Source organism: Cervus elaphus, chromosome 32, assembly GCF_910594005.1.
Source record: "Cervus elaphus chromosome 32, mCerEla1.1, whole genome shotgun sequence".
NCBI classification, from domain to species: Eukaryota; Metazoa; Chordata; class Mammalia; order Artiodactyla; family Cervidae; genus Cervus; species Cervus elaphus.
This window is the reverse complement of record NC_057846.1, coordinates 34,045,630-34,061,190: the sequence shown is the minus strand read 5'-3', so window position 1 is coordinate 34,061,190 and position 15,561 is coordinate 34,045,630. Positions and strand designations below refer to the sequence as shown.

The following is a 15,561-nucleotide window of genomic DNA, read 5'->3' as shown; positions in this document are numbered from 1 at the left end:
AGAGCTTGGTTCCTTTCTTTCAGTTACTCTGTTCTCTGCCACGTGAGGACACAGCAAGAAGGCAGCCATCTGCAATCCAGGAAGCAGGCTCTCACCAAACACTGGTCCTGTTGACACCTTGATCTTGGGTTTTCTGGCCTCCAGAAGCGTGAGATATAAATGTTTGTTGTTTAAGCCACCCAGTCTATGGTAATTTGTTATAGCAGCCCAAGCTGCCTGAGAAAATCCTTTTCATCACAGGTGAGGAAGCACAGGTTTGCAAAGATGAAATATTGACTCAAGGCCATTTGACTATTAGTAAGTGGTGGATCAGGCTTCCTAGGTGGAGCTCGTGGTAAAGAATCTGCCGGCAGTGCAGGAGACCAAGGTTTGATCCCTGGCTTGGGAAGATCCCCTGGAGGAGGAAATGGCAACCCACTCCAGTATTCTTGCCTGGAGAGTCCCATGGACAGAGGAGCCTGGTGGGCAACAGTCAGTGGGGTCACATAGTCAGACACGACTGAGCGCACACAGCAGCCGTGGCAGCAGATAAAGAAAAGCTCTCTGGGGACGTCCCTGGTGGTCCAGTGAGTAAGACTCCACACTCCCAACGCAAGGGGTACAGGTTTGATCCCTGGTCAGGGGACTATTATCCTACATGCCACACTGCATGGCCAAAAGCAAACAAAAAAAAAAAAAAAAAAAGGAAAAGAGAAGAGAAGAAAAACTATCTGCCCTCCCTCTATTTGCCTAGAAGTGGGATATAAATTCGTGAAGGTTGCCCCCTCCTCTCTCTTCTAGGAAGGTTGAAAGTTAATCATTGGAGACAACTTTGGACCCTTCTCATCCCAGGGATGGCAGCCAAGGAAGGTAGGAGAAAGACTTTACTAGCAAGCCCTTCTCTTGCATTAGTTTCTCCAAATGTTTGCCTTTACACAGTCTACCATCCTAGAAATTCAACATCCTTTTTGCTCAAAAATCTCATCAGTTCTCTAAAAATGTATTGTTCTTTTGTTAAGATGCTAAGGGACTTCCCTGTTGTCCAGTGGTGAAGACTCTGCACTTTCACTGCAGAGGGTGAGGGTTCTACCCCTGCGGGGGAAACTAGGGCCCAGAAAGCAGAACAGTGCGGCCAAAAACAAAAGGTGCTAGGTAAGTTCCACTTCTAACCACGTCTTTGGGTTACTCATCTCTTGGAACTCCCGTGTGTGTGTGTGTGTGTGTGTGTGTGTGTGTGTGTGTGTGTGTGTGTGTGTGTGTGTGTGTGTGTGTGTGTGTGTGTGTGTGTGTGTGTGTGTGTGTGTGTGTGTGTGTGTGTGTGTGTGTGTGTGTGTGATGCACATGCTAATAAACTAAACTTCTATTTTTTCTCTGGTTCATCTGCCTTTTGTTAGACTAATAACAGGACCCCAGTGTGAGAACTTACGATGGGGTAAAAAGACTTTTTTCCTCCCTTACTGGGTAAATGCTTGAGACAGAAGCAGGGTCCTAGAAAGATATTTTCAGGAATGGGCAGGCTGCATCAGAAGGCAGGGTAAATTCTCCAAGTGAGCAGAGACTGTCAGTGCTAGAGAAATCTACTTACTTTAGCTCTTGTGTGGATGTGGGCTAGTTTGTTATGTTGGTTAATTTGTTCTGTCAGCTACTTTGAGAAGGTAGTTATCTAATTAGTTGAGATGGATCAACTGGTGAGGAGAGTTGAAAGGCAGTAATTATTTGATAGAACGAAGTAAAAATTTTTTTGCTTTACCCAGTTTTCCTCTACCAAGCAATTATTTACTGTGAAAAGTCAAAATGTAAAATTAAGCCACTACATAAAAAGAAAAAAATGAAGTTCTGATACAGGCTACGATATAGGGGAGTCTTGAAAACATTATATCAAGTGGAAAAGCCAGACACAAAAAGACAAACACTGCGTTGCTCCACTTACATAAAGTGTCTAGAATTAGGGTAAATTCATAGAGATAGAGAGCAGTTTAGAGGACTTCCCTGGTTGTCCAGGGGCTGACACTCTGTGCTCCCAATGCAGGGGCCCAGGTTTGATCCCTGGTCAGGAAACTAGATCCCACATACCACAACCAAGACCCAGTGCAGCCAAATCAATAAAAATACATTTTATAAAAAGGAAGTAGATTAGAAGTGACCAGGCACTGAGGAGAAGAGGAAATGATAAGTTATCTCTTAATGGGTACAGGGTTTCTGTCTGAGGTGATGAAAACTTTTAGAAATTATGATGATATTTTCACAGTATTTTGAATGTGATTAATACCACAAAATTGTATGTTTTAAAATGGTTGAAATGTCAAAATTATATATATGTATATATGAGACCCGGGTTTGATTCCCTGGTCTGGAAGATCCGAAGGAGAAGGAAATGGCAACCCACTCCAGTATTCTTGCCCAGAAAATCCCATGGGCAGAGGAGCCTGGTGGGCTACACAGTCCATGGGGTCACAAAGAGTTGGACATGATTTAGCAACTAAACCACAACCATAATATATATATCACAATTAAATAAAATAGTAAAAAATAATTGAAACACTATGTTGGAATTAACCATGTGGTTATATTGAGTTGTTCCTTGGGGTAAGAGGGTTTGGATAGGCCAGGAGGGAAGAATTTTTTTTTTTAATATACAAAGTATATTTCCCTGTAGAAGTCACCACACTTTCTACCAAAGTGTATGCAATGTATTTTAAGCATTCATGAGATAAGACATAAATTGCTATTGCATTAGTAGCTTGGATCCTTCTTCATATAATTTGACATTCACCACACCCTTCTGACCTGGAAATATTGAGGCTATAATAATTAACCTATTGAAGCATCAGTTGTGGAGACGGTGTATATTACACAAATAGCCGTCCCTCACATCACCTCAGAGTGAAATGTTTTTCCTATTCCTTCCCTGAGCCCTGGCTAGAGGTTGCTTCAGAAGCCATCCGCATGGCATCTATGTTGTGTAACAAGGATGAGAAGGCAGAATGAAAGTCTGTTTGTTTAACCTCACATCTTGAATTCTCTGAAATCAGGCTAATTTGGGCTGATGTTTGGAAACGTGGTTATCATTCAGTCATCACATAGTCAACATTACCAGCAGACAAAAACAGAATCCTTCTTTAGTTCATTGGTAAGTGTGTTGTTTATGTGTAAGTATGTTTGACACAAAAATGGCCTATTTACAGGTCATATAGGGACTTAATCTTTGGTATCACTTGAAGAGCACCTTCAAAGTGCAGGATATAACCCAAAAGTGTTTTGTATGAATGCGGTCATTGCTTTCAGTGTTGTGACTTCATCACAGGAAATAGCCAGTATAAAGAGGAATGATGCCGCTGGTTAATGTTGTTGATCATTTATTTATTTTAATGGTTTGCTGGGGTGTTTAGGAGAGGGTTCTAGTTGGACAATGATACTAACAGCTATAATATTGGGGTAAAGGTGGGGGCAGTTGAGATTTGAGGGTTTGTATTATAAGCAACATATTCTAATATTGGCATTAGAAGGGTTAACATGTCCTATAGGTGTTCCAGGGCTTCTGGGCTGACTCAGTTGGTAAAGAATCCACCTGCAATGCAGGAGACTGCTTTCAATGCAGGAGACCTGGGTTCAATCCCTGGGTCAGCAAGATCTCATGGAGAAGGAAATGGCAATACATTCCAGTATTCTTGCCTGGGAAATCCCACGGACAGAAGAGCCTGGTGGGCTACAGTCCACGGGGTCACAAGAGTTGTACACGACTTAGCAACTAGACCATCACCACCACCACCACATAGGTGTTCCAACTGCCTGAAATGAGACAGAATGTTGAAATAAAGGAATGCTTGTGAGCATTTTGTCCAATTACTTAAACAAGGAGGCCATAGACTTGGGTGGCTTCAAAGCCTTGGTAAGTCTACATGTGAAATGATAACCTAAGGCAGAGTCACTGGAATCCAAAAAAATGAAACTTAAGAACTAATCACCAACAGCCAACTAGGATTTTCCAATAAGGCAGCCACTTAAGAGCTGTAACCAAAAAAAAAAAAAAAAAAAAAAAAAAAAAGAGCTGTAACCAATCAATACTTTCTTTGATTTGCTTCCTTGCCTTCTCTGTAAAAAAACTTTCCCCTTGTTTCTGTCAGTGGAGTGCTAACCATTTTTGGTTTGGGACTAATATGAATTGGCATTTGCTCAAACTCTTCAGAATTTTAATGTACCTTAGTTCCTTAGTTTATCTTCTAACTTCCTTGCATGCTGTCCATCTGGCAAATCTAGTTCTGTCAAAGGATGATTCTCTAATTGTTAAAATCCTGTCTCAAGTGATTAGTAAGGAGCATGTATGTATCCAAGTTTTATTCAGTTCAGTTCAGTTCAGTCACTTAGTCGTGTCCAACTCTTTGCGACCCCATGAATCGAGCACGCCAGGCCTCCCTGTCCATCACCAACTCCCGGAGTTTACTCAAACTCATGTCCATCGAGTCTGTGATGCCATCCAACCATCTCATCCTCTGTCGTCCTCTTCTCCTCCTGCCCCCAATCCCTCCCAGCATCAGGGTCTTTTCCAATGAGTCAACTCTTCGCCTGAGATGGCCGAAGTATTAGAGTTTCAGTTTCAGCACCAGTCCTTCCAATGAACACCCAAGATTTGATCTCCTTTAGGATGGACTGGTTGGATCTCCTTGCAGTCCAAGGGTCAAGAGTCTTCTCCAACACCACAGTTCAGAAGCATTAATTCTTTGGCGCTCAGCTTTCTTCATAGTCCAACTCTCACATCTATACATGACCACTGGAAAAACCATAGTCTTGACTAGACGGACCTTTGTTGGCAAAGTAATGTTGGTAAAGTAATGCTTTTTAATATGCTGTCTAGGTTGGTCATAACTTTCCTTCCATGGAGTAAGCATCTTTTAATTTCATGGCTGCAATCACCATCTGCAGTGATTTTGGAGCCCCCAAAAATAAAGTCTGACACTTTCCACTGTCTCCCCATCTATTTCCCATGAAGTGATGGGACCAGATGCCATGATCTTAGTTTTCTGAATGTTGAGCTTTAAGCCAACTTTTTCGCTCTCCTCTTTCACTTTCATCAAGAGGTTTTTTAGTTCCTCTTCACTTTCTGCCATAAGGGTGGTGTCATCTGCATATCTGAGGTTACTGATTTTTCTCCCGGCAATCTTGATTCCAGCCTGTGCTTCTTCCAGCCCAGCGTTTCTCATGATGTACTCTGCATATAAGTTAAATAAGCAGGGTGACAAACACTAAAAAATGAAGACCGCTCAAATGAGAACAGAGACCACATCCCTTGCTACAATGTTAAGCAAGAGAGTCAGCCACCATCTCTTGCATTTGGCAGAGATTCAAAAGCAATCATGGAGAGGGGAAGCTTTATAGTGGGAAAAAAGTTGGGGGGGGGGGAATGCTTCTAGTATATGCTGGAAGGGGAACTTGGAGGAAGGATGTCTGAAATAGGGAAGTTGGCAGCCTTTGAGTAAATCTTGACCATTCTGAGCTGATTGCTGCAAAGGTTGCGGCTTGGTTTCTCAAGTGGGCCAGAGTTTTATCAGCATATATGGTCTAGCCACTGTTCATTTATAGGAATTCTCTCATTCATTAAGAAGGAAGCTAGCAGAATGGTAGAACTGATTCCATGAGTAAATTGGGACTTACATAATCACTGGGGGAGGGATGAAATAAAAATAAATTTATACAAAACTGGCTCATGTTTCTCAGGACAATCTAATTTTAAGCTTTGGAATTTTTTTTTCAGTGTATAACTGCTCCTCCTCATTACACCTCATCATTTTTTCCTGGGTTATAAAACCTTTGAGTCCTAATAAATTGTTATCCAAATGAAGTTATGTTTCCCGAGGGTGTCAAATGAATATGAAGTGTGTTTATTACAAAATCCTATAGAATGAAATAAATTTCAAAAAGCCATACAGGGACTTCCCTGGTTGCCTTCCAATGAGGGGGCTGTGGGTTCAATCCCTGGTAGGGGAACTAAGATTCCACATGCTGCTGGGCAACTAAGCCCTTGCACCACAACTAGAGCAGGACCCTGCGTATCACAATGATGCTTCAGTCAAATAAATACAATAAAAATGTAAAAAACAAACCTACACAATAATCTTTTGGCTTTATTTCCAAATTTTGATTAAAATTTTATTTATTATCTCATTCAACCTTCACAACAGTCCAATGAAAGTAACCCATTGCGGTAGTTCACTTATTATTCCCATTTCCCAGATGTGAAAACCGAAACACAAGTAACTTGAGGAGTAACGAGCATTAAGTAAAGGACAGCTATAAAATAGAAGAGCACTGACTATGCGGTCGCTTCAGGCTGCAGGAGTGAGGCAAGGCCAGCAGCACAATTTGACACGCTCCAATACACTGCAGGCTGTGGACAAGGGCAGTTGTCTTTTCAGCCGCTTTATTTTTATTTTTACCCCTTTACGCTGCTGCTGAATCCCAAATCCTTTTCTAAGAGTGTGAGTGTTTACAGGGATGGGGGTTCGGAGTTCAGAAACCGGAATTTGCTTCAGACTTTGCCTTTGCTAGCTGTGCTGTCTCGAACCAGTCATTTAGTTTCACTGGGTCTATTGTTTCACTCAGGTGTGTAGAGAGAGAGCTGGAACAATGTTCTCCGAATTTTAGGTGACGGTGAATGGCATCTAATGTAAAGTCGCACCATTTTAGCTGCGGCTACTCAACTCCGGGAGTTGGTGATGGACAGGGAGGCCTGGAGTGCTGCAGTCCACGGGGTCGCGAAAAGTCGGACACGACTGAGGGACTGAACTGAAGTGACTCAATTCCTAGTTACGTCCCTCCCCCAGGCATCCTTCCGTTGTCATGGAAATCGGGACGCACAAGTGGGTAGATTTCCCTCCCGCGATACCTGGGCGGAGCACGGGATGACGCATGCGCCTTCTCGGCGGCCGAGGCGCCGCGGTGCCTACCGGGACTGAGCTCCCAGCCGCCCGATCAGGAAGTGGCGGGCGGAGCTGGGGGAAGAGTCGCCGCCTCAGCCGCCGCCGCCGCCAGTGCGGAGACCCCCGAGCTGGCGGGGCCGCGCTGGGCATGCGTGCCGGGAGGTGGAGGCGCTGACAACGAGCCCGAAGCGGCAGCCACGCGGGCGTGGGCAGCTGGTCCAGGCGGAGGCGCTGGGAGGCGGCGGCGGGGCGCGTGGGGCGGCCCTCCGGGCTCAGGTAGGAGCTGCGGACGCCGGGTTTGGGGCGCGGAGCCCCAGCCTGTTGTTCTTCGGGGCCTCCTCCCATTCCCGGGGTCACGCGGCCTCCCATCCCCCGGGGAGCCGGGGCTGTGGTTTCCTGCCCGAAACGCTTAACCCGGTTACAGCCGCTCGGGAGCATTGTTTCCGAGGCCGGAGGGTCAGTGAGCAAAGTTTTGGGTTGGAAAGAGGGGAAATTCGAATTGGAGAGCTGGTCGTGCCTCTCCTGAGCCCCCAGACTTAACATTAGCTGTAGCCGCACGGACCAGGTGTGTGGAGTTTGGGGAACCGCGGCGCCCAGCCAAGTAAAGGCTGTGATTTAGGTGCTCCTTCACGGATTTTTTTTTTTTTTTTTTCAGCTGCCTCTTGGAAACCTAGTTTGGAATGATTCCTAACCTTGAATAGTTATAATAGTTTTCTGCAAAGTCTAAAGACATTTTCCAAAACAAGTCGCTGCGGTACTTTTTCCCCTTCCACCTCTACGTTTCTGTCTTTTCAGGGGTAAGCAGTCTCTCATTCTCAGCTTGCCGGCTATTCAAAGCAATATTGGCCCCTGCGAGGCTCAGGCAGGCAAATGAAGCAAGAGAGGAAAAGAGTAGAAAGATTGAAAGAAATCAAATGATAAAGTGGATTTTCGCTGAACTTTCGGCTTCTCAGCGGGGGAACACGTGAACTCTCTGAGTTGTGGCAGTGATGTGTGTTTCAGTGTAAAACGGGGAGGTTGATGTGTCCTGTTACCACACAGGTCAGTACACGTGAAACTCTTCAGGTGCGGAGTAGTCTACTGAGAAAAAGGTGGAAGACATTAAACTCTCTGTTCTAGGTACCGTTGAACTTGACCCATACCACTCACTTTTGTTTTGGAGGCTTTTGTTTTGGAGGCTTTTACCAGCATTTTAGTTCTGGAATAAGGAGCACCCGGTTTAGGAATCAGTCTCCTGGCGTCCAGGCTGTGTACTTTCAGCTGTGTGATCTTAACTCTGCCTCTTCAGGTGTAATAACATAAATACCTGGTATCTCATAGAGTTGTGAGGATCAAATGCTGTAAACATCCAGGTCTTTGTAAACTGTAAGACTTTTATTTAAATCTGTGTTAAAATCGTGGTTATAAAAGCCTGGGTTAATAATCTGTCTTTACAAGGTGAAATCAGCAGGTGTTTGTTGTTTTAGGCTTGTTTCCCCCCTCTCTTCCCCCCACCACATCATTCGGAAATTCTTTCTTGTTCTAATACACTTTCCCTCCCCCAAGACTGTCTCCTACCTTTCTCATCTGAGTATAATCACTGGGTTATTTCTTTTCAGATCCAAGTCAAAATAATAGTTCTGAAATAACATGTTGGTCTAGCTTTGCTACTTACAAAACCACTTTCACAAACATTTTCTCATTTTATTCTTAGAATTGGGCTAGATGTAGACAGCATTGGTAGTATCCTCATTTTACTTATGATGAAATTGGATTTAGAGAGGTCTAGTGGATTCCCTGGAGAAGGAAATGGCAACCCACTCCTGTTTTCTTGCCTGGAGAATCCCAGGGATGGGGGAGCCTGGTGGGCTGCCATCTGGGGTCGCACAGAGTCCGACAGGACTGAAGCGACTTAGCAGCAGCAGCAGCAGCAGTGGATTCCCTAGGTCATGTTACTGTTAGGGGTCAGAATTTAGGGAGGTCTTAGATTCAAGGTCCAGGGTCAGTGATTCTTCTCTCCTTACCTGAAGTTTGACAAGTTTATTTCTTATCAGTGCTTTTATAAAATTTTATTGAAGTATAGTTAATTTACAGTGTTTCTAATTTCTGCTGTATAGCAGAGTGGCTTAGTTAAACATACACTCTGTCATATTCTTTTCCATTATGTTTTATCACAGGATATTGGACATAGTTCCCTGTACTGTACAGTAGGACCTGTTTATCCATCCTGTATAATAGTTTGCATCGGCTAATCCGAAACTCCCAACCCTTCCCTTCTCTCTTCCCCTATCTTGCTTGACAACCACAAGCTTGTTCTCTACAATTATGAGTCTGTTTTTGTTTTGTAGATGTGTTCCTTTATGTCATCTTTTAGACTCCACAAGTAATGAAATCATATGCTATTTGTCTTACTTTTTCAGACTTTGCTTAGTGTAATAATCTCTAGGTCCATATTGTGCATATAGCGGTATTTCATTCTTTTTCATGACTGAGTGATATTCAGTGCTTACGTTTTTAACTTTTAGCACGCTAAGTCACGTTTTATTTATTCATTGCTTTTTAAGCGAGGTGCTGAGTGCATTCATGTTCTCAAACGTAAGCTTCTTGAAGGCAAGGATTTGTCTTCCAAAACTTTCCAAAGGCTGCAGTGCAGTACAGTGCCCCACAAACAGAAGACATTTAATAAAGGCTTGTAAAACTATTAACAGTGAGGCTAGGGCAATTTAAAGATGTTCTTCTGTTTGTTAGTCATTTGCAAAATATTTATTGAGCTACTACTTGCCTGAAAGCTTTCAAAGTGTAAGAGTCTCTTTTTCGTCACAGAAGGGTGTGTGGGGTCTGGCTACTTGCCGCTCAAAAGCCAGTAAGAGGCCAGGTTGGAGGAAAGGAAAGTTTGCTTTGAAATAAAGCAGGCCGGGAGAGGGCATATGTCTGTCCAAAGGCCGACTCACTGCGCCACCTCCCCCTCCCCCCATTGGTGGTGGGGCGAGAGCTTTTATAGATAAAAGAAGGGGGCTGTTGCAGAAACAGCACAGTCAGCTCGACAGTCATCTTCACGTTGGTCACCAGTGGTCTGACCAGCGTCACCTTGGCTGCTATAGGTACAGTTAATCTTCAGTTCCAGGGTCCATTTGTTCACATTTCTTTGAGGCTAGTTCTCGGAATTGTGGCAGCTTCTGTTGTGGGTACAGTGTGGTCATCATGTAGTAACTTCTCCCACCTGGGTTTCAGTATCTGTAAGACAAGCTCACAGGATATGGCTCAAAATGTTATCTATAGTACTTGAGAAGGAACTGAAGGTCCCTGACTATGCTTACTGACTACATTATTATTATTTAGTCTCCTTTGATTGTTTTCCTTTGTTTCTTCCCTTCTCTGATTAAACTTTGAAGTTTTCCACAAAGAAAAGGCAGGCAGAGGACTTGGTGGGGGCAAGGACCATAGGGTCCTGCTCCGTTACATTTCCTCTGAGAGTTTGCTTATGAACTTATGAACACTAGTCTGAATAGCGTAGAAATCATTTACATAGTCATCTTGTGTACTTCTGAGACTCTCCGTAGGGTTCTAGGGAGAGTTCAGACAAGAGAGGAGTGTTTTAAAATACTTGTAAGACCCAGAGGGAGCGGGTAGAGAGGGAGGTGGGAGGGGGGATCGGGATGGGGAATACATGTAAAACCATGGCTGATTCATGTCAATGTATGACAAAACCCACTACAATATTGTAAAGTAATTAGCCTCCAACTAATAAAAATAAATGGAAAAAGAAATAAAAATAAAATACTTGTTGAATAACCTGTGGTTTCTCTGGTTGTACTGAAGTTGCTCAGAATGTTGAACTCTAAAACGGAAAAAAATCCAAAGAAATCTATCTAGTCCCACCTCCCTCCAAATAAGGAGTTTTCTGTAGATATTTCTTAACAAATATTAATTCAGCCTCTTCATTGTTTATGATAGTCCACCAGTTTGAAAATAAACCTTTTAATTAACAGCTAATTCTGATGGTTCTATTTTTGCAATGAGCCTAAATCTGTCTCCTAATTTCTGCCCAGTGCTTCTGAAGCACCATTGTCCAGTAGGAATACTGTATGAGCTGTGAGTGTCAGCCACACGTGTAATTTAAAATTTTCTAGTGGCCTTAATTTAGAAAAAATAGGGCAAATTAATATTTTACTTAACCCAGTATATCCATAATATTATTACATTAACCTCTAGTTATCACATAGTCCATTTAAAATATTTCAGCAATTTAAAACGTTTTTTCGCTATAATGAGTCTTTTTAGTTTTTTGGCTGCACCTCATGCCATTCAGGGATCTTCCTTCCCTGACCAGGGACTGAACCTGTGTTTGCTGTATTGTCAGTACAGTCTTAACCACTGAGGTATCAGGGAAGTCCCTGTATTGAGTCTTTTTAAATCTGGTGTGTATTTTACACTTAGAGTACATCTTATCTCTGTCCCCATTTGAGGTGCCCAATTGGCACTTCAGCCAGTGGCGGTCGTCTTGGACAAGCGTAAGTTCTGGAGCTTTAGAGAATAATCCTGTTTTTCTTTACTAGTGCCTAGCGCAGTGCTTGGCACATAACAGGCACAAATTAAAGGTTTTTTTTTTTTTAGTGAATGAGGAAGTGAATGAATACAAGTCCTAGAGAATTGGTAATAAAGGGCAATTTTGTTTGGGAAGTAACTTTTGTTGAGACCTGTGGATTTGGCATATAGATTTGAGTGACTTGAATCTGTATCAAAAAAACTTTTTACCTTTGCAGCATTATGGATCCAAGCCTTTTGAGAGAACGGGAGCTGTTCAAGAAACGAGCTCTTTCCACTCCTGTAGTAGAAAAACGTTCTGTGTCTTCTGAGGCGTCGTCATCAAAGAAGAAAAAAGCAAAGCTAGAACATGGAGGATCATCGGGCTCTAAACAAAATTCTGGTTAGTAGAATTGACTGTTTAGTTTTTATTTTTCAGGGAACCACTTCGTCATGGTAAATTCATTTTTTAGTTCAACATTCGTATTGATTCTTAGTTTGTTAAGTATAAGGGCTAAAATGATGAGTTTTTTTGCTCTTAAGATGTTAATAGTTGTTTTGTAATTAGAATTTAGGTTATTATCTTTAAAAAAAACAACCTTCATTGAGGTTTAAATTACGTACCTTATAGTTCACTCATTTTAAGTGTATAATTCAAAGATTTTTAGTAAGTTTACAGTGTTGTGCAGCTGTTACTGCATTGAATTTTTTTTTTTGGTGTGTGTGTAATAAAGTTTTATTAAAGTATAAAGGAGATAGAGAAAGCTTCTGACATAGGCATCAGAAGGGGGCAAAAGAGTACCCCCTTTGCTAGTATTAGCAATGGAGTTATATACTCTCCAATGAATCCAAAGAATGTCTGGAGGTTGTAAAGACCTCACCAGACCTACTCCCATAATTTACATCTTAAGATAACAGAGTTGGCCAGAAGGTTTAATCCAAAGATCGTCCTCAGGCAGGATACATCCTTGTAAAGACCTGACCAACTCCCATAATTTATGTTTTAAGATAACAGAATTAGCCAGAGGGTTTAATCCAAAGACTGTCCTTAGGCAGGATACATTATTGTTATATAATCCTAAGGAATGTAGAGGAAAAAAAGTAAAAAAGTTTGTCCTTTCTTCCTCCTTGAATATCCCAGACCTCTCTCTCCTTGGGGACCCCTAGACTTCTTATCAACCTGCCTAGGAAATGACTCTCTCATTCCCCTTTTCTTTTAGGAGAATTATGTTGCCTAGGGAAAAAGGGCATCGTTCTCATTCCATAACTGCTTCCGAGCTGACAAGGGGCGTTGTCCCTAAATTGGTGAGGCAGCATATTCTCCTAATCCTCATAGTGAGGATGTCTGATCCAGGGGCTCCAAGTAATAGTTGGAGGAGGCTGTGGCACTCATAGGAGCTCGGACAACTATTTGTAAATTAAAAGCTTTTAGACGGTTAGAAAACCCCATTATACAGTTACAGATGTAAGGCAAAATAGTCCTTAAACCAAGTTAAAATCAAAATGAAAAGTCACATTGTGTCCATAGTTACATCAGTCCATCTTAAGGTTGTTAGATGTCATCAGTTTAAGAAGAGGCATCACATGTGATTGTTGAAGGTATTTGCAGACTTGGAGAAAGTCCTTTCCTTGAAGTGGAGATGTCCACCATGGGAAGCCTTCCACCGATGAAGTGGGGAGTGCTCCGCAGACCCAGCAGTTAGACCGATTGTGGAATGCAGCATAGGAGTGAGCCCAGGACAGGAAGGCATTGTCTTGAGGATCAAACGGTAGACTCAGGATTTTTGGAGTCAGCAGAAGTAGGCTCACATAGATTATCAGGCCCATCTTGTCCTGAAGGATCCTGGACGAGCCCCCAAGATGAAAGGTTGTTACTGAACGATGAAATGCGGGATTCTTGGCCTCCGGAGGAGATGAATTCAATCCGGGGCCAGAGACGAGGCTGGATCGCTCAGAGCTTTTGTGTAATAAAGTTTTATTAAAGTATAAAGGAGATAGAGAAAGCTTCTGACATAGGCATCAGAAGGGGGCAAAAGAGTACCCCTGCATTGAATTTTTGAACATTTCCATCACCCTCAAAAGATTCCTTGTGCCAATTGGTAGTCAGTCCTTGCTCCCACCTCAGTCCCTGATAACTGATAATCTACTTTTCTGGACATTACATGTGAATGAAATTGTACAGAATGAAATTGTACAGAATGTGTTCTTCAGTATGGGGCTTGTTTTTCCTGGCATCTACTGAGATGATGATGTTGTTCTTGTTCTTTGTTAACACGGTGCTGTGTGCTGCGCTGTGCTCAGGCTTTGTGACCCTGTGAACTGTAGCCCATCAGGCTCCTCTGTTCATGGAATTTTCCAGGCAAGACCACTGGAGTGGTCTGCCATTGCTTACTCCATTTAATTAAATGGCAACCTACTCCAGTTAATTAATATGGTATTAATTAATATTAATTGATTTTCAGATGTTAAACCAACCTTGCATTCTTGGAATAAATCCCACTTGGTCATGGTGTGGAATCCTTTGTTGTGTGATTCAGTTTGCTGATTCTTTATTCAGTGTCCATCCGTGTCATCCCATATATCTGCATTCCATTGCATTTTTACTGCTGAGGGTATTTCGCTAAATGGATCTGCCATAATTTGCATATCCTTTTCCTGTTAATGGCCGTTGGGAGTATTTCTGCTTTCTGGCTGTTACGAATAGTGCTGCTGGGGACATTCACCTGCGAGTCTTTGTGTGGGCGTGTGTTTACTTCCTCTGGGAAAGAGACCTGAGTGGAATTTCTGGGTTATGTCGTAAATTTATGTTTAACTTTTTAAGAAATTATCAGAATGGCTGTACCGTATTACATTTCACCATCAATGCATGAGGAATCTTTTTTTTCTCATCCTTGCCATTTTGATTATAGCCTTTCTAGTGGGTGTGAAATGATATCATTGTGGCTTTAATATGAATAAAATTTCATGTGCTATTGATGAAATGTGTATTCAGATAGTTTTTTGCTCACATGAAAAAATTAAGTTGTCTTCCTATTGATTTGTAAAAGTTGTTGTTTTTCTGGAGGCAGGTAGAGGGGCATGGTATGGCTTGCGAGATCTTGGTTCTCTGACCAGTGATTGAATCCAGGCCTTGGCAATGAAAGTGTGGAGTTCTACCCCTGGACCACCTTGTGGAATTCCCTTACATGTGTTTCTCGTGTTATATTTAAGAAATCTTTGCCTAACCTAAGATCGTAAAAATATTCACTCCTGTGTTTTCTTCTGAGAGTTTTATAGTTTTAACTTTCATATTTAGGCCTGTTATCCATTGAGTTGATTTCTTAATGTGTGGTTTTAATGTAAGAGTCTAAATTCATCCTTTTGTATGTGGTTATTCAGTTGTCCCTGTGCAATTTCTTGCAGGAGTGGGGGGGAACCACTTTCTTTTCACTTTTGACTTGCATTCTCCCCCTTGTTGAATATCAGTTGACTACAAATGTGTGTTGTTTTTTTTTCTGGAATATCAATTAGTTTCCATTGACTCGTATGTCTAGCCTCATGCAAAGATGGGCACAATAAAGGACAGAAATGGTATGGACGTAACAGAAGCAGAAGATATTAAGAAGAGGTGGCAAGAATACACAGAAGAATTATGCAAAAAAGATCTTCATGACCCAGATAATCACAATGGTGTGATCACTCATCTAGAACCAGACATCCTGGAATGCAAAGTCAAGTGGGTCTTAGGAAGCATCACTACGACAAAAGCTAGTGGAGATGATGGAATTCCAGTTGAACTATTTCGAATCCTAAAAGATGATGCTGTGAAAGTGCTGCACTCAATATGCCAGCAAATTTGGAAAACTCAGCAGTGGCCACAGGACTGGAAAAGGTCAGTTTTCATTCCAACCCCAAAGAAAGGCAATCCCCAAGAATGCTCAAACTACTGCATCATCTCAGACGGAAGTAAAGTAATGCTCAAATTTCTCCAAGCCAGGCTTCAACAGTCTGTGAACCGTGAACTTCCAGATGTTCAGACTGGTTTTAGAAAAGGCAGAGGAAGCAGATGTCAAATTGTCAACATCTGTTGGATCATCAAAAAAGCAAGAGAGTTCCAGAAAAACACCTACTTCTGCTTTATTGCCTACATCAAAGCCTTTGTGTGGATCATGACAAACTGTGGAAA

General features: G+C 42.3%; 1 protein-coding gene across 1 annotated transcript in view; it reads left to right on the top strand.

The window, feature by feature from the left end:
- The first annotated feature begins 6,839 nt into the window (after nucleotides 1-6,839).
- The window catches only part of GTF2E2 (general transcription factor IIE subunit 2), an 80,606-nt gene continuing 71,884 nt past the window's right edge, over nucleotides 6,840-15,561 (top strand). The window contains exons 1-2 of the mRNA XM_043893567.1: nucleotides 6,840-7,169; nucleotides 11,636-11,799. Coding sequence (XP_043749502.1) covers nucleotides 11,640-11,799 — 160 coding nt within the window. The 5' untranslated portion in view covers nucleotides 6,840-7,169; nucleotides 11,636-11,639. The remainder of the gene's footprint in view (nucleotides 7,170-11,635; nucleotides 11,800-15,561) is intronic.